Raw genomic sequence first — 19,791 nt, 5'->3', positions numbered from 1 at the left:
GTGAATAGTTAAAGTTAAATTCATCTTATATTATTTTATTGTCATATAATGAAAAAATAGCTATTCCAATGTAGAAATTTATGTGAATGTAATAGTTAAATGCTAAATTCATCTTGTATTCATCAAAAATATACTTTAATTTAACTAATCCAATGAGAGTGCTCTAAGGTACAGTGAAAAAGAAAAATAAAAATCACCTAAGAACCAGTCCCGCCAGTCTATTTACCTTCTTTGTCTTCTGACTCCCATTTGTCACCTAACAACCAGTCCATGCTATTGCTACTACTGCTGCCAGAGTTAAACATTGCATCGGCCATATCTGCAACCGGGCATTCAACTTCTTTGCCACTTCGCGAGGTGGATGGACCCGCACCACCACCGACAACCATGCCACTGGTGCTGCTCACTGCTCCGGTTCTTAGGCTGAAGTGCTCCATTGAGAGCCATTTGCTTAGAGGAACTGAATTAGATTGAGGAGGTTGGGTGGTTATAGTTTGGGCCATCTCATGGGTAATTTCAGTTGCTGTAAGGGGTAATGGTGGAATTAATGATGGTGCGGTGGACGACATGTGGCATGTGTGATCAGCTCGGTAAGTCACTTCAAACGTGCTGGGATCATCATCGAGCCTCTGGACTTGCTTCTTGGCTGGACATTGGTATAACTTTTGGTGGGTGCACCTATAGTAACTCCTGATAAAGATGGTCTAAGAAATAAGATAATGGCATCGATGGCACATGCACTAATTAAATCGTGTGAAAATTACTCAAATACTCGAATTTCTACTCGGACCACAATATAATTAGAATACACAAATAAATTTTGTATCCCTTTTGTTGACACGCCACATATTAAATGATAGCTATTTAACATATCATGCATATATGTATAGTCAGCAAAACATCACCAGATTTTGAATTTTGAATTTTACTCATCATCTTCATATCACATACCATACATAATTTTTTATTTTATTTTTTATCTTTTTTTCTTATCAAATATGTGGTGGATAGATGCAGATCAGTAGAAAAACTTAATTAATTTAGAAAGAATAAAACTAAAAATAAATATAATGTGTAGTACTATATAAGGATGATGAGTAGTAAAGTTACAATATATATATATATATATAACCAGTAAATCTCAACAGTTTTCATCAGTACTCTACAGACCTTGTCAAACCTTTTGCCGCACTCGCTACGTACTATATATATATATATATATATATATATAGATTTAGGCATATGTATTCCTGAATCCGATTAAACCAGCTATTGCATGCAGCCAGTCGTGAAATTACGGTAGGCATGCATTTTAGACATACCTTGGGAATCTTGAGCCGAGAATCTCTTTCTGCCCGTATTTTCTCCAAGTGTATCCATCCTCGGGTGGAATCTCAGTATTTCCAATTCGAGGTGCAGCCATCTTCACTGTCCGTCTCTCCCCATCATCCTTCCTGCTTATTTAAAAAATAAAAATAAACATGATGTCTTATATATATATTGCTTCAAGTCATTACAACAAATTAATTTATAAACATGTCATGAAGTCTTAACCACTTGTTTTTTTTTTTTGTTTTTCCGAAGTACTAGGAAATCCTATAACCTCTTATTAGCCGTTCCAAAAATGATTCAATATCATTAGCTCGAACGTCGACCATAATTAGGATATTTGGCTGCTAGTCAGAATGTAATTACAAGTTCCACACTTTGGATGCACAGCTAGCAAATGCATGTAGATGATCAAGTACTACCGCTACTCTTCAAAGGCAAAAAAAAAAAACTTGTAAATATTATACTTTTTAAATTAATTCTTGACGTTTCCGAGATCCTTTGGGCAGTAATTTGCGCGTTTCTTAAAGCTCGTGAATCCACGTACGTATGATTTCTTAATTAAAACAGGTTTGGAGGAATGTTTCTGAGTAAAACAGGAGTCTCTCACTGATCACAAAGGTCAAAAGAAGATTATAACAGTGATCGATGACCTAAGTTAATCTCATCATGTTGTGTGAAACAAAAAAAATCGGTCAAATGCGTAGATTATCTAAGTGAGAATTTCTCACCTCCTTCGCTGTCTTTGCGAGGATGAACCGATGCCAGAATCTGAAGCGTCGAGGGGCCGAAGCTGATCTCCTCCCATGCTCCAAGATCGAGCAGAGCCTTCGACCTCTCCTCCACCCAATCCAGCAGCAAGGACGGCATTGGAACCCGACTCCTGCATATCGAAGGGGGGTCTCCTTTCAGCTTGAAGTTGCATTTGAAACATGTCGTCCATTGTTTGGGTGTAACTAGACCTTAGCCATCCCTGCAAACTTGCTTCAATCTTAGGTTGCTGTGATTCCTGCGGTTCACGGAGTAAGTACATGTGCCTGGGATCATGTGCCGTAGGGTCTTGAGTGTATAGCCGTTCCTTCGCGGTTCCGAAAGCCTTTATGATCTCGTCACAGGACTTGGAGAGCATGTTTGGGTTGTCGGCCAATTTTGGTAGGTTTGATTCAAGTTCTCTAGCTACCTTACACCCATGACGGATTAGAGATTCTATCTGGCCCTCCATGGTTTCTGATGAGGTTGTTCTCTGCTTTGTTTGGCTCGTTTTAGATCTGAACATAGCTAGCTAGCCTTAGGAAATCATCTCATTAATTGGGTTGATGTACGTAGTTTTTAATTGGTGGGCTTCGCCTTCTAATGGCTGGTCCTAGCTTCCAACATCAAATCAAATGTTCTTTTAACACGGTAGAAAGGGATTAGCTTTAGAAAAGATGACTTAGTCATGGTCGGGACTCGGCAGAGGTATTCAAATTTCAAACTTTTCCCCTCAAGTACTCCAAGAGGAAGACCTCGCCCCCTAGTATTGAATCCAAATAACTTTTTTGAAGCATGGGAGAACTTTCTGTGGTTGAAGCGATGACCATAATTAATTAAAAAAATAACCCATATGACGACTTCTACGTTCATTTGGTCTCCTCTCGACGACAGATACAACAAATATATGGTCAAGATTCCATGGGTCCTACGGCATGTAAAACGTCTTGCACACTTTAATTTGTAGCAGTTGCATATCGTGACTTTCGGAGAAATTAATGCATGCTAATGATAACTTGTTCCTTAATTGCTAGGTTTTTCTACAGATCGATCATGTAATTAAATTAATTGCATGTGAGTCAGCCATTTATTTGATACATTAATTAATTCTCTTTCAAAAATTTACTGATCTTTTGTTAATTTGGTAAAAACCAGCTTCAAATTAAAATCTTAATGGTCAATAAATAAATTTTTAGCAAGTCATGTTTTATCCTAATTAACTATTAATGAAATAACACAAGTATAATAATGTGGCATGTACGTGCATCATTTATATATGATAATTGAGTACTGAGTTTAAAAAATTCACAATTAAATTAATTAATGTTAAAAAGTGAAAATCTTTGAATTAATTGTGCTTTATAAGCTTTAATTTCATCGTACGTACGTTGTCTTGCAATAATGATCAGTATTTAACGGAATGTCCTCAGAATTAGTCAAAAAAATCCCAAAGATCAAAATTCCGAACCGAAAGATGTGATTAATTTCCTCTAATCCAACTAATAGATTTGGAGTTGGGGTGTGCGTACGTGGTGGGCTGCCGCAAATTCTCTTTAAGCTTTAGCTGATTGTGTTATTATTGGGCCGCAACTCCAGGACAAGAAAAGGCCAAGCCCAACTCAAATAAAAAAAAGAAAAAAACAAGAAAAGAAAACATATATATCAATCCATCCCAAAATCTTCACCTCTCAAAATCAAATCCCCAGTTTGCAATTCCAATTCCCCAACACCCAAAAATGTCCTCCGAAGAGGTAGGAATAGGTCACTCCCACTCCCACTCCCATCCCCACTCCAACCTGCTGTTCTTCCAAGACGAAGCTTTGCCCTTGCGCTTCAATTGCTCCGCCACCCAGCCCCGCGTCCCCGACCCAGGACCGCGGACTCGAGAGCTCACCGGCTTTATTGACGAGAAGCTCTTCTTTTCTCCCCCCCAAGGGCCCCACTTCCGCCGCAGCGACTGGAACGCCAATGACACCACTACCACGCCCAGCGCGGGTGAATCCGACGACGATGACGACGAAGACGAGGTCGAAGACGGTGACGGTGAAGTTGAAAGACTTGTTGGTCTTGATGAAAGCGGCACCAACAACACTGGCAATAAGATCGATAGACATATCAATGCCAATACTACCAATGGCTGTGGCAGTCTGCATGGTGGTACGGATAAATTGGGAAATGGGAAAGCCAAGCACCATCTTTCCACTTTTGGTAAGTATGTTTTGGTATATTATCGATCTTTTACTTTCCAAACTTGAAACTTTTTGTTTTTTGTTTTTTCAGATTGTAATTTGGGTTTCGTAGGAGGGCCGACTAGCCGTGGAGAGCAGTTGCTGAAGAATGGAAACGTGGGTCAGTCCGCGAATGACTCCACGAGCGAGAATCGTCAGCAGCAGGGAAGCCTCAGGCTTGGGGTTTACCACGATGCGGTAACGATTGCGGAACCTGATGGGGAGTTGTATTACTCTCAGTATTTGCAGGGCACGGAGGGGAATTCTGGTGTCGCTGCCTCCGCTTCTGGGCACAAGGACGCGGTAGTAGTTGTGGACAACAATTGCGGGTTTAGTGGGAGAAAGGATGTTTCCATTTCAAGCGAGTCAGGAGAGTCTCTGAGGGCGATACTCTCCGATCCCATAACGTAAGTTCGTTTGATTGACCGACCATGGTCTGCCTTTTAGGAGTGCTCTATGTTTTTTTTTATAGGTAATAAGAAATTTTATTCGAAGTAAACAGGCATAGCCAAGTACATTGGAAGTATACAAGTAATTATACCTAAATACAAGCTAAAGTAAAACTAAACTAAAACAAAACATTACCAGTATTCCCATCCCTTGCAAGGTTCTTCACCCAAAAACTTAAAGAGCTAAAGAAAAGATTCCTAAATTCCCCCATGGTACTTTCGCTATCATCGAAACACCTCCCGTTTCTCTCTAACCATAAACACCAAAACAAACGCAAGGGGATCATCCTCCGAAATTCTGCTCTGCCTCTACAACCCTTTGAACCATGCCAACTAGCCAAAAAATCCACCACTCGCAATGGCATAACCCAAACAATGCCAACTTGCATTGTTATACTATATTGCTTATATTCTTGAAGTTTAGTTTTAGCTGAGATGGGATTAGTTGTTATGAATGTGGTACTCCGATGGTATTCATGATACTTCAGTTAATGTATTATAATCTTAACAATAAGCTTTACACAGGAGAGAGGTTTGGGGGTGGGGTATGAGGCTCATGCATAAAGATGTTGGCTTTCCTTATGATCTGACTGTCAAGCTAGATTGTTTTCGTGTCGAAAAATATTTTTGTAAATATTATTGTGTTCATCCCCAGCCCCCAGCCTATAAGAAATTGCTTTATGCCTGATTTTAAACGAGTGGAGCTTGTTTGATGGTAGCTGGTGTATCAGTCATGTTCTATTGGGCACTTGAAACCAATCCCATGGATTAAATTACGGTATTTATCTACTATAGAAGTTGTTTTGTGAGCTCTTCTATAAGAGTATGTATGATTATCTCTTCAAGCATGTTTATAACGCACTTATCAAAAAGCATGTTTATAACGCTCCAAAACCAAAACAGACAGAACCCTGGCTAAAAACTAGCCTTTTCCCTTATTTACAAGTGCTTAAAGTCAATATCTCAATTTAACAAAATAAAACAAGCTTGTGAGAAGTTCAACCCAGTACTGTGTCAGAAGACTGCACAACTAATTCAAAAGATCCCAATACCAATGCCACTTGATGAAGGAATATAAAACGTTCTCGTTCCTAGAATGTATTTAGGTGCTCTTTTATATACTTCCTGTGTACACGGGCTATGCCTATTTCATTCGTATCAATGAAATTTACCTCTTACTTATCAAAAGGAAGAAAGGAATATAAAATGAAACTAGTTGATCAACAAACATAATTACAAAAAACTCCCATACTTGTACATCTCTAACAAACTCCAGCCGAATGCCTTCCACGTCACTAGCTGCAACGTTCAACTGTAGCAGATCCTTCTCTAATTCTAAAATGGAAGAAATTAAAAGAGTAAGCTCCAACTCATTTAGTAAGTAGTACAGTTGATGGGTTGGGGGAAATGACAATTGTAATAATAGATAAATAATCCAACACAAAACACTGTGAGCAATGAACATTCTTCAGCCAATATAAATATAAACACAAGACATCATCCAGGACTGCATGCTAAGGGAAATTGTCAATGGTCATATATGTCAAGATAGGTCGAAATATTGTGTGAAAATAGCCAAAAAGTATCCGGCCTTGTGGTTTCTCTCCAATATATAAACTGTACATCGGATTCTATACATGGAAATGATTCTATACATGGAAATAACGTTGTATATGCTAATTCTATCCCTATACAATTTGTCAATTATTAAGCTAATGATTCTAAAGAGTAAATCAAGGAAACAAATATGGACAGCAAAGCTGTCCATTGACATCCCCCCTCAAATTGATGCGGGTTGATCAACCAACATCAATTTGCTACTTAGGAAGCAATGTCGATGACGAGTAAGAGCCTTGGTAAAGATATCTGCAATTTGTAGCTCAGTGGAAATGTGCGGAAGAGTGATAACACGAGCTTCAAAGGCTTCACGGATAGAGTGACAATCTACTTCAATATGCTTGGTGCGCTCATGGTAGACAAGATTAGCCGTGATCTGAATAGCACTTGTATTATCAGCGTGTAAAGGTGTAGGATCAATCTCAGAGAAGTCTAACTCAGCAAGCAAACCTCGAAGCCAAATAATCTCGGAACAAGCAAGAGACATTGCTCGGTATTCAGACTCTGTAGATGACTTAGAAACTCTGTCTTGCTTCTTACTCTTCTAAGAGATCAACGCATCACCTAAGAACACACACCAACCAGTGATGGAACGACGTGTATCAGCACAACCAGCCCAATCAGCATCGCTATAAGCAGCAAGATGAGGAGAATTGCCTGCAGGAAAGAATAACCCACGGGCAGAAGTGCCCGGAACATAGCGTATAATCCTACGAACAGCAGCCAAATGAAGATGATGGGGAGTTTGAAGAAACTGGCTGACTTGCTGTACAGCAAAGGAAATATCTGGTTTAGTGATAGTGAGATAGACAAGGCTACCCACCAACTTCCGATATAAACTGGGATCGGTAAGTAAGTCACCCTCCTCTTTGCGAAGCTTGACATTTAATTCCATGGGAATATCGACAGAGGGAGCTTCCTGTAGTCCAGCTGTAGCCACCAAATCACTAGCATACTTATGCTGATTGAGGGAAATACCAGAGGAACTACGATGTACCTCAAGACCAAGAAAATATGTGAGAGACCCAAGATCTTTCATATGAAAAGATTCTGAGAGATGAGTCTTGAGCTGGACAAGTAAAGCAGAATCGGAACCAGTGATCACAATATCATCAACATAAACCAAAAGGACAACAATACCCATGTCTGATTTTCGAAGAAACAATGAAGTGTCATACTTGCTCTGCTTGAAGGAAAATTGTAATAAAGGGGTTCGAAACTTATCAAACCAGGCCCTTGGAGCTTGTTTGAGACCATAAAGAGAGCGACGAAGTTTACATACATTGGAGGTCGGAGAGGGAAACAATCCCGGGGGCGGCTTCATATAAATACACTCTTTAAGGTCCCCATGAAGAAAAGCATTCTTGACATCCATCTGATGTAGTGGCCAATCATGGGAAGCAGCAAGAGCTAGGATCGTATGAACAGTAGTCATCTTAGCCACAGGAGCAAAGGTCTCTTCATAATTGACACCATATTCTTGATTATTCCCAAGGGCAACAAGCCGAGCTTTATAACGATCCAAACTTCCATCAGAGCGAACCTTGACTGAGTAAACCCATTTGCAACCCAGAGGAACTATAATGGAAGGACAAGGTTCAATGTCCCAAGTATGATTGGCCTCTAGAGCGGCAATCTCTTCCTGCATAGCTTGTCGCCAACAGTCATGCTTGACAGCATGTGAGTAGCATGTGGGAATATCAAAATTGGACAATACAGCAGTAAGAGCGGAAATAGAATTGCCAGAAGAGAACCCGTACCTATCTGGGGGTATAGACACTCGAGGAGAGCGACGTACCAAAGGCTCTGGAGGCGCTGCAACTAACTGATTCTGATGCATGTGAGGATCAGATAGCGGGTGAGCCATCGGAAGAGACTGTGGGCTGGAGCGTCTCGTATACACCATACCTGGTTTAAAGCGAGAACTGACTTGATGAAGATCTGAGAGCTGCTGCTCAAAAGAGGGGAGGACCACAGTGGAAGAAGAGGGCATAGAAGACACAGGAAAGAAATGTTGATGTTCAAAGAAAATAACATTCCTAGAAATGCGTGTGCGATGTAAAGTAGGATCATAGCAAACAAATCCATTATGACACATTATATCCCAAGAATGCACATCTAACAGATTGAGCAGATAATTTATGTCGCTCATGAGGAGGTAAATGAACAAAACAGACACAACCAAAGATACGGAGATTATCGTAACTAGGTTGCTTAGCAAACAAACGAAAATAGGGAGATTCCATGTGTAAGACTTGGGAAGGTAAACGATTAATCAAGTGAGTAGCAGTTTTCAGAGCCTCGACCCAAAACATGGAGGGAACAGATGATTCTAACAAGAGAGTACGTACCACATCAAGAAGATGACGATTTTTGCGTTCAGCTACTCCATTTTGTTGGGGAGTAGCGGGACATGAACGTTGATGGATAATACCTTTAGAAGCCAAGAATGCCTGAAACTCAGTAGACAAATATTCACCACCAGAATCTGTGCGTAACGTCTTAATAGTCGCAGAAAATTGATTATCGACATACGCTAAAAACTCAGTGAAAGTACGAAAAACCTCAGATTTAGAGCGAAGAAAATAAACCCAAGTGAATCTGCTATGATCATCAATAAAAGTCACATAGTATTTAAATTTTTCATGTGAACTAACTGGGGAAGGTCCCCAAACATCACTATGGATAAGATCAAAGCAATGAGACGCTCTACTAGCATGCAAAGGAAAGGGAAGTGTTTTGCTTTTACCAAGTTTACAAGAATCACACTCAAAAGATAAAGAAGAAGAACGTTCTTTATTACCAAGAAAACCAGAGTGCAATACATGAGATAAGATCTGAGTATTGGGATGGCCTAAACGACGATGCCATACCATACTCAAATCAGGAACATTATTACAAGCAAAAGATTTAATAGAAGACACTGAAGAAAGTGTGGGAATAGGTAAAAATAGTGGAAACAAGCGCCCCACTTTAGGTCCCTTCGCGATCGGCTCCCCCGTGACCTGGTCCTGCACAACACAACCATCACCAGAAAAATTAACAGCACAATTGTTATCAACTAATTGACCAACAGAAATAAGATTCGTGGAAAGCTGAGGAGCAAGAAACACATCAGTAAATGTGGAAGAGGCATCTCCAACAGCATCTATAGGCAAAGAACTGCCATTAGCAGTCTGAATGGCAGATTGACCAGCATAGGGCCGAACATGACACAGGGTTGTGGAAGTATTCGTCATGTGATTAGAAGCGCCCGAGTCTACGTACTAGAGTTTAGTATTATTTTTACCTTGAAATCCCATCGCAGATAATGCCGAAATGAGCATTTGTTGCACCATTTCTGGTGTGCAGTAATTTGCGGCAGGAGGTGCAAAATCAGAGGAAGCACCTGAGGAGGAGCCATGTGCTACAGGAGTTGCTGCAGGAGGAACAATAACAGAAGTCTGGAATGCTTGAGCTTGACGATTCTGTGGACGGATGCGACATTCTTTGATAATATGACCCTTTTTCTTGCAATAAGAACAATATTTCTTGGGACAATTGGCAGCAATATGCCCATATTCCTTGCAACATAAACATTGCAAATTTTTAGAAGTCATAGGTGATCCTCGTCCTTGGGCAGCATAAGCCACAGTTGCCATCCCAGAATTACTATGAGATTGCTCCAGAATAGCTTGAGTACTGAGACGTTGTTCTTCACGAAGTAACTCACCAAAACAAATATCAAGAGAAGGAACAGGTGATCTATTCAGCAGAGAGGAGCGAATAGATTCATATTACGGGCGGAGTTTCATAAGAAACTGATCACGGCGGCTAGTCTCATGAAGAGTCTGAATAGTCGAAAGAGCGGCAACAGGAACATCCGCTGTAACCAAATCAGTATATTCATGCCAAAGAGTTAGAAATGCTGAGTAGTAATCTTGGATGGAAAGACTACCATGTTGAAACATGGCAATCGCATGTTCTAACTGAAAGCGACGAGCATCATTAGCTTGATGATAAACTTTCTTCAAGTAATTCCACATGGATTGAGCAGAACGATGAGCCCGTAAGTTGGTAACAATATGTGGTTCCACCGAACCAAGAAGCCAAGACATAATCCGAGCATCAAGCACAGCCCATGAAGGAGAAGCCTTGAGATCATGGGATGTGTCAGGATTAGATGTTTGGGCGATATTCGTGCCATCAATATGACCCCAAAGATCTTTTCCCTTGAGGAAAAGCTCAAACTGAAATGCCCAAGTAGAGTAATTTGTGCCCGTAAACTTGACACATACAGGTGCAGAGTCCATCGCAAATAAATGAAGCCAAGACAAAGCAAAAGAAACAGAAACAGCAAGGGAAACAGCAAGGGAAATCAACCGAGACCCAAAAAAAATATAGACCGAAAGTTCTCTAGGAAACAAAATCAAGACAGAAGCCGAAAGCCACAGAACATAAAAAGAAAACTGACCAAGCCGAGAGAAAGAAAATCCCACGTGAGAAGCTGCACCCAGACGAAGTTGAGAACCCAAACGGGAATAACCAGAACAAGCCACAGCCACCCAGACAAAGCCGAAAGTCACAACAACAAGAATCCCAGAGCCGAAAATTGCCAGAGAGTTGCGATGGCAACTACGAAGACACAGAGACACCGGAAACACTACCAGAGTGCTGTGCCGACAAGCAACTAACCACAGAAAGGGCCGAAAGGCTTAGAGAAGACTGCGTCGACAGCCACCCAACAACAGAAAGTGCCGAAACCACCAGACCCGAAACGGGATTGCCGAGAAATCGAAAAAAAATTGTCGAGGACAAGAAACTAGGAGACGGCTCTTGATACCATGTCAAGATAGGTCGAAATATTGTGTGAAAATAGCCAAAAAGTATCCGGCCTTGTGGTTTCTCTCCAATATATAAACTGTACATCGGATTCTATACATGGAAAGGATTCTATACATGGAAATAACGTTGTATATGCTAATTCTATCCATATACAATCTGTCAATTATTAAGCTAATGATTCTGAAGAGTAAATCAAGGAAACAAATATGGAAACAAATATAGACAGCAAAGCTGTCCATTGACAAGATAAACATTAATATACCACGAGTGGGATCAAGTTGTTCCACAGGCATTTAAGGGTCACACATAACTCAACATACTACGAAGGGTATCCACTGGCACAAAGGCATTGTTGATCATGCATGTCCCAACATATCTCATTTTTAAATTTCAAAGTTCCCCACAAGTAGTTCCAAAATAGCATTGAGAAGGTCAATGCAATTGGCAAGGTGTTATTTGCCGATAAAAAAATAGCATCGAGAAGGTGTACACTAGAAACTATCAAAAGTCATGCCATGTACAAAATTTGAGACAATTTTGTGTGCTCTGATCCAAACAGTTCATAATCAGGATATATGACTTTTATAGAATCTCATTAAAGAATGCTTGGCTTGTTTGCTAAACCAAAAGCAAAACTTCTCTTGAAATTATCAAACCCACTCCCAACCTAAATAAAGAATGAGCACAATGCATTAACATCTCGACTAAAATAGAGTTCCCATTAATTCTTTAAAACGCCACCACCCTTAACAGGAGAACCTTTATCCCTTACTAAGCCCTTAACAAGGTTTGCACTTATTTTGCCCCTTAAGAAAAATCTGGATGGCCTCTCAAGTAAGTTGAAATTTTTTCCCTAAGAACTGAGAAACTCAAATTTCCTGGTTTAGCAAAACAACATGCTGGACATTGCATAAGAAAGGGTTTAGTTTCCTAGTACTCCACATGACAAGGTTTAAGACTAGCCATTGAAAAGGCAATTGACATCTATGATCTGTCTACTTTGAACATGTGAACAATAGGCTCAGTTTGTCCTCGAATCAGATTAAGTTTTGATAAGATCACTTTAAAGGGTACAGTATGAGTTACTTCACTTGTGCTATTTAAATCTGGAATCTTTTTGGAAACAATGGAAATGTCATTCTCAAAACCTTGTTTGGTAATCTATGTTTTGATTACCAAAACCTTCTATAAGGCCAAAATTCAGTATAATTAGCTATATGCAACATGCAAGATGGTATCAATCAGACCTAAAAACAAATTAAAAGGAAATTGAAAGAAAGGGAGAAAAAATTGCTGGAGATGATGGAAATTTGGTTTGGTGGTGGCAGCATTAGGCCTGTACCAGCAGAATTTTATTGGCTAGGGTTCCAGGGAGGGAGGGAGGGAGGGAGGGAGGGAGGGAGCGGGTGGCATTTGTTCTCATACACAGGGTTGTGTTATTATGATGTTCAATTGGGCATTAAAAACCAATCATGGGGATTAAATTATAGTCTTTACGTGGTTTGAAAAAACAATTTTAGAGCTCCTGCATGACAATATGATGTGATTTTGTGTACATTAGGATTTAGTGGGGTGTGGGTGTGTGGGTTCACATGCTCCTTTTTTTCAATGTGTCTTCTGGCCGCTTTTGAATTGGCTTCTAAATGATTGTCATCATAGCTAATGCTTCCAACCAACTTTTTTCGTAATCAGGGGAGCTCTTATGGATGATGCAATGATATTGCCTTGCGGGCATTCCTTTGGTAGTGGTGGTATACAGCATGTTACTACAATGGTGAGTTCTTGGGAAATTCTTTGTTGGAATTGATCATTAATACAGCATTATTGGAAGTCATACATAACTACTGGTGTTGTTTCACCCCCGGAACAAACTTCTTGTTGAGTAAAATTCACCAGAATGGTTATTTTGGCTTAGAAATTTGCCACTAATGAGTGTGACTGCACACCATAAAGACATTTTATTATTCTGTTGATAATCATTATTTTCTTGCATAATCATTGAGTTGAGAGATTTACACTTGAACAAATGTATTGAAAAGACCTTACTTCCTCCTAATATACTATGTCAGTATTGAGACATTGGGAGTTCAGGATACCCAAATCGAGGCTGGCACTTTGGTAATATACACTCGAGTCTCTGAACACAATAACAAGGAGTTGGCGGTAGTAGATGGTATAAATATTGAATTCAAGGAATGGGACGAGCCTACCCCTTTGAGTTCAATCAACCTGCTGAAAGACCAGACGTTAGCTTGAGATTGGGTTCTACTTAAAGCCAAGGAGATTCAAATGTGCGTAGGACTCACATGCATTGGTTTTGAAGATCAGTTTTTGGCTCTACTTGCTGCGATCGAAGCTGGACGGTCCAATTTGGCCATGAAATGCCACTCAGACAAGAAGAGGGAAAGGGAATTGAAGCGACTCACTTGTTCGGTGAATTACGAAGGAAGTGCAAGTCTTGGTGGGACGAAGGGTAGGGAAAAATCAGAGGTTTTATGAAGCTCAATATAGTCTCGTGGAGTGTAAGGGGTTGAACGAGATAGAGAAGCGCACCAAAGTCAAAAACCAGCTTCGTGGCTGGAAAGCTGATGTGGTATGTTTGCAAGAGATAAAAATGAAACTCATCTCCCTTACCATAATACAGAGTTTGTGGAATTGTTGTCATGTGGGGTGGTCATATTTGCCGTCTAAGGGGGCTTCGAGAGGTATTTTGGTAATGTGGGATAAAAGGGTGGTGGAGGGAAAAGACGGATGAGTGTGTGGAAAAATATATGGTGGCTATTTCTTTCAAGAATGTCGAAGATGGTTATCAATGGTCTTTCGCTGGTGTTTATGGTCCTAATTCTAATACTGAGAGAAGAGGCTTGTGGGATGAATTGGTTGGACTTACTGGACTTTGTAGCCTATGGAGCTTTCCTTGTTGTATTGGGGGAGATTTTAGTATCACACGCTTCCCAAGCAAACAAGTAGGAGGTCCTAGCTCTAGTTCAGCAATGGCAGATTTTTCTGACTTTATCTATGAGTAAGGCCTTCTAGACATCCCCCTAGTTGGTGGCAATTTCACATGGTCCATCAATAGAGAATATTCAGCTTGGTCAAGACTTGATAGATTCCTCATTTCGCCCAAATGGGAAGCATATTTTCTGAAGCTAATTCAGAAATGGCTCCCAAGGTTGTGTTCGGATCACTTTCTGATTCTCATTGATTGTGGAGGCATTCAAGGAGGTAAAAGATATTTTAAGTTTGAAAACATGTGGCTGAAATCAGAAGGTTTTGTTGAGAGAGTTAGACAATGGTGGTCATCCGGCAACCCTAGTTATGTGCTGGCTTGCAAGCTAAAAGCTCTCAAGGAGGACTTGAAAAAGTGAAATGAACAGATTTTTGGAAATGTGGAACACTGGAAAAAGTTCCTCTTCGACGAATTACAAATTTTGGAGGACATGGAGGAGGAGAGGGGTCTCACAGAAGAAGAGAAGACTCACAAACAGCAGGTGACATCGGATATTGAAAGGATGACTTTAATGGAAGAGACTTCATGGCGACAAAAATCGAGAACTTTATCGCTAAAAGAAGGGCATAAATGCACCAAGTTCTCCCATCGCATAGCTAACTTGCATAGAAGGTACAATGTCATTGAGTCATTATTAGTAGATGGGAGGATTCCATCAAATCCGTCTGAGATGGCAGATCATATTACCAACTTCTATGAAGAACTACTTTCAGAACAATTCTCTTGGAGACCTTGTTTGGATGGTCTTATTTTTGAGTCGATCGATCACCATGAAGCAAGTGAGCTAGAGAGACCATTTGAAGAGGCGGAGGATTGCAAGGTAGTGTGAAGTATGGCAGGTGATAAAGCTCTAGGTCCGGATGGGTTCACTATGGCTTTCTTTAAGGCATGTTGGGAAGTAGTTAAAGAAGACATCATGAGCTTCTTCCTTGAGTTTCATGAATACTTTCCTTTTAGCTTGGTGAGTGGAATGTACAAAATTCTTTGGAAGTTTTTGGCTAATAGATTGAGTATGGTATTGGAGAAGATCATTTCCAAGCCTCATAATGCCTTCATACGAGGTCGGCAAATCCTTGAGTCTGTCCTCATTGCCAATGAATGTTTGGAGAGTCGCATCAAGTCTAGTGTTCCATGGTTATTATGCAAACTTGACATGGAGAAGGCGTATAATCGAGTAAACTGGAACTTTTTGTTACACATGCTTGAGAGGTGTCGACTTGGCATGAACTTTAATGGCATGAACTTTCCTTGTATCTTTAGACACTCATGCATAGGTGTTGTTCTTGTATACGTCTCGTGTATTTGGTTTCGCCTATTTTAATAAAATTCTTATTTACTGATAAAAAAAAGTGCGCAAGATTGGCTCATTTTATTATCCAATACAAGTCGGGCTGGGCTTCGACTCTGACGGAGTCGGAATTGTGAACTCCGACCTTCGACTTGGGTCAGAGGTCATTTTGAGTCTCGACTTTGAATAGGAGCAGATTTCGACTCCAATCTAAGTTGCCAGAGTTGGAGCCACAAAGACACATAACACAAACATAACATAATGTTAGGAAAACACATAGAAAACAAACAACTTGTCCTGTTTGGTCCCCAAGAAATCGCAAGAGCAAATAGAAACCAATCAGGAAATCATAAGAATTTTCTGAGAGAGAGAGAGAGAGAGAGGAACCCATGACTAGCGTCATCACCTGAGACCTGAGTGTGGATCACTTGGATTTCGAACCCACGGCGTGTGATTGGGGCTAGGACTTTCTCAAGAAAGCGAGAGGGAGAATGGAAGGCATGAATCAAGACATGCCAAGCCGAAAAAACCAGATGGGAAATTCAGCAGTAAATGGACTGGAACCAGCCAAACAGGGGAGAAGCATCATTTCGATTGATTAGGAGCAGTGGGTTTCATGGGCTCTAGAGGGAGAGGAATATAGTGGTTTTATACTGGTGAGAAACCCAGGACAGAAATGAACATGACAGAGGACTGAAGCCATTTGAAACACTCTAGTTTCGGGAATCAGTCATCCCGGCAAAGGAGACACCAAGTGCCGTGTGAGGCAGAGAATGGAAGGCATGATATGGAAGGATAGTTAGGGTTTGAACAAAAGCTTTTCTCGCGAAGATGTATTGGGACTGACAGGACTTTACCAACTTGCAACTTGGACTTTTGAACAAAAGATTATAAAAAGTAAAATATAAGTGAGTGGAGAATATAAAATCTCTTATTTTGTCCCACCTTGCAGAGCTAGTCTCATTCCTATTTTGACCTATTTTGCCCACCCCTAAATACAGGCACTTCATTTACCAAATTTGTGGCATCTTGATCATTTTGAGCCATGTTTTCTGGGTACTTTTTCTCAGTGTTACAATATCAAGTAACAAATTGCTTCATCATCATTAATTATCAAAAATAAATAAATTGCTTCGTGCTCAAGCATCTGTGTTTGCTTTCTGTTTCATATTTAAAGTTTGTGGTTAATTAATCTTGGGCGTCTAGTTTCCTGATTTGGAATGTTTTTTTCAGCATAGTACTAGCCATCTCTTCTAATTATGGTTTTCAAATAGTATTTTGATTAGACCTTATGCTGCATCTTCAGAAAGCTTGCTACATTTGCTCTCTGTCAATTTCAGAAGACTCAATCGCTCCAAATCTCTGTAAGTCTAAAGCCTGTCTTAGAAGATTAGCATAATGTACTTCTTACAGTTTTTAGTGATCTTTAGCTATTTTTTCTTTTGCCATAAATTGAATCAATGTTACAAACCCTCAAACACCCATATTATGTCTGACTTAATTGCAAGGGAAATACCTGTTTCATGCTCCCAAGGTTGCCTGCCGGACACCTTTTATCGGACCAACAACTATCTGTCGTGGTACGACATGAAAAGTTTCTTGTCAGTCACTTTATATGTCTGGATATGCTGGTAGAAGCTCCAGAGGAGGTACTTGATGTTCCTGGAGGAATTTATAATACAATATAATATATGAAGATGATATGTGATGAATTAGAAAGGAAGGAAAAGAGGAGCCCATGCTCTAGAAGCGAGCATTGAAGTCTCTTTTTTCCTTTTTTCTCGGGGAGCCATGATTATTATCATTTTTTGAACAGTAGGTCGCTATTTCCTAATGATTACGATGGCCTTACAGTGTCATTGGGTTACAAGATTTGGGATTTGGATCAGTAACAGTGACAGCTCAAACCAAGGATATAAAAAGAAGTATATTTAAGTCGAGTTTAGAGTGTTGGTATCTTTCTTCTTCTGATCATTTTATTCTTTTGTTTCTGTTGGCTTTACATGTTCAGCTCTGCGAGCTGCTGTGCAGGCATTCCGTCGGGAAGAAGAATTACAGTTTTATCGCTCATCCAAGAGAAGAAGAGAAAGGTTTGACCAGGTTAGTATTTTTATGCCTCAAACTTCGTAACATACTAAATTTTTTAAAGACATTAGAGATAGTGCGCCTGTGATTATGTGAGAGAGAGAGAGAGAGACTATTGCCTGATCACTCGCAATTTGACATTTCCTTTCAAGTGTCTTTTTTATTTCATGTAGGACAAGGGTGGTTATGGTGATTCAACTCTCATGGATTCTCCTAGGGGTAGAGGTGTTCAGTTTCCATTTGCAGTGACAGACAGGGTCATCATAAAGGTTATTTCTTATGAAAATAAAACGTTGAAGCTTTTTTTTTTAATATAATTCTTGTTCAGTATGTTATTGAAACTAATAATTGGAGGGAAAATGGATCAGGGGAACAAGAGGACACCGCAGCGGTTTGTTGGACGTGAAGCTATTGTAACTACTCAATGTTTGAATGGATGGTTAGACCTTTTTCTTCTTCTGTTTCCCTTCCCTTTGTTGCATACTCGTTTTGGGTGAGACCCTTTGTTGCATGTTCTAGGGCTTAAAGTATGTATTTTTCTAAATTTCAATGCTAAGGATTTTTCAGAGGGTACAGCTCTATACGAAGCTGAAGTGACCTAGGGGTGCTACCCGCACCATATGGTGCGGGATAGCCCCCTCCCCGCCCCCCACTCACTTCAATAATGGACTACATTCCACTAGGCCCAAAAATTATTCCTAGGTCCAAAAGTGATCAAAAACACATTTAGGGACTCAAATTGTAAATTTAAATTTGTAAATATGACTATAATTTAAAAATTATGTAGTTTTTAAATTTGCTAGTACATATCTTGTGTAAGTTGTAGTGTAATACAAGAGTATCAAATGTGAGACTTTTTTTTTCAAAGCAATCTATAAAAGGGTCATCCTACTACTCCACAACTTACATAAAGTATTAAGTAAAAGTTCTACTTAATACATATTATTAGATTTATATATAGTAAAAATAATAAATATTTATATATTTATATTAAAAGAAAAAAAAAGGTGCGGGGCGGTGTTGGGCCCTACCTGCCCCCGCTAGGGGGCCAGATACGGGGGCGGGGCAGCACGGTGCGGGGCCCCGCTGCCCACCCCTAAGCTGCTGAACTACAAGAAAGAAATATATTTCGACTCCAAGTAGTTGGGTTTGATACATTGAGTTGCGAGTGAGTCATCATTATGTACTTGATTGGTCACATTAGATGATAGCTACTTTAATATGACATTCTTGGTTATTACAGCAGTTCTAGTTAGAACTTGTGACCGTTGTGCTGGCATTTATTTTGATGTCGAAGATAATTTGGTTCAGATAAATGCTCTTCCTGATATGATATCTTTCATTACATTGGATATCCTTCTTTTTCATCTGTCAATAAAGTTAATACTCATCATCGAACGTTCGGTAGCTTAGTGACAAAGAAGAATTGTTTAAAGTCGGTTGATGGATACATTCCAAATTAAATGGTGACAAAAGCAGGACACAGTAATTACTATAATACTGCTTGTGTTGAATTCTGTCCCGAGTTTTTTATTTTTACTAGAGCTTGCTTTTATTGCTGACGCATTACTCATGCATAGGTATGTTGTGAAGACATTGGACAACGCAGAGAGCGTAAAATTGCAGTATCGTTCTCTGGCCAAGGTTTCAGATGACCCATCCTCGAAGTCAATGTCAAGCAAGATGCCACCGAACTGGCTCTAGAGTTGCAGCATACCAAATGGCCAAAACTTGGAGTGGGAAACATAAATACTTATATGCCACTTTTGGATTATTTTATATGATTCTATTGTGGAGTAGGGCTCTTGTTTGTACTTTTTGTGTTGTATTCCTTAAAAGAGCGACTCATGATATTCAGGGTATGGGAAATCCTGAAGAGAGTTGAGGTGGGAAAACAATATATTTTAGTCATCTTGGCTTTTAGTTTTGTGATGAGCTGTCGTTGTATTTAATATTTAAGTAAGGCCTGTGTATAGAAGGGAAATGAAGTTTATGCAATCAATTTTTGGTTTTATGATATCCAGGGACCAGTGCTGTTTCAGTTCCTTGGTCTGCAGACTTCAATAATATTTTTTTTATCTCTTTTTCATTCAGCTAATGCTGCTTTTTTACCCTGGTGGGGAGTTACTATTCGGTCCAAAGACCTTCCTGACGGGAGATGATAAGTTCGGCAGCAATAAATAAATAAATGATAAATTTACAAAGTATTAA

At 39.8% G+C, this 19,791-nt stretch overlaps 2 protein-coding genes across 3 annotated transcripts; one reads left to right on the top strand and one right to left on the bottom strand.

Annotated features, from left to right (window-relative positions):
- Positions 1 to 216: 216 nt before the first annotated feature.
- LOC109007663 (WRKY transcription factor 55-like) lies at positions 217 to 2,616 on the bottom strand. The gene is made up of 3 exons (XM_018987430.2): positions 2,061 to 2,616; positions 1,323 to 1,454; positions 217 to 690 (listed from the first exon to the last, which is right to left on the bottom strand). The coding sequence occupies exons 1-3, from the start codon at positions 2,603 to 2,605 to the stop codon at positions 219 to 221; spliced, it is 1,149 nt and encodes a 382-aa protein (XP_018842975.1). The 5' UTR covers positions 2,606 to 2,616; the 3' UTR covers positions 217 to 218.
- A 1,144-nt stretch (positions 2,617 to 3,760) lies between these two features.
- LOC109007661 (U-box domain-containing protein 62-like) lies at positions 3,761 to 19,597 on the top strand. 2 transcript variants are annotated; one of them, XM_035683555.1, is made up of 8 exons: positions 3,761 to 4,287; positions 4,381 to 4,714; positions 12,890 to 12,971; positions 16,802 to 16,859; positions 17,507 to 17,595; positions 17,754 to 17,849; positions 17,949 to 18,019; positions 19,161 to 19,597. In XM_035683555.1, the coding sequence occupies exons 1-8, from the start codon at positions 3,816 to 3,818 to the stop codon at positions 19,282 to 19,284; spliced, it is 1,326 nt and encodes a 441-aa protein (XP_035539448.1). In that variant the 5' UTR covers positions 3,761 to 3,815; the 3' UTR covers positions 19,285 to 19,597. The 2 variants fall into 2 exon arrangements, with proteins under 2 accessions (XP_035539448.1, XP_018842974.1); XM_018987429.2 differs by having other exon boundaries at positions 4,360 to 4,714.
- Positions 19,598 to 19,791: the final 194 nt, after the last annotated feature.

Source organism: Juglans regia, chromosome 12 (genome assembly GCF_001411555.2).
Source record: "Juglans regia cultivar Chandler chromosome 12, Walnut 2.0, whole genome shotgun sequence".
Lineage (NCBI taxonomy): Eukaryota > Viridiplantae > Streptophyta > Magnoliopsida > Fagales > Juglandaceae > Juglans > Juglans regia.
This window is presented reverse-complemented; position numbering and strand designations above follow the sequence as displayed.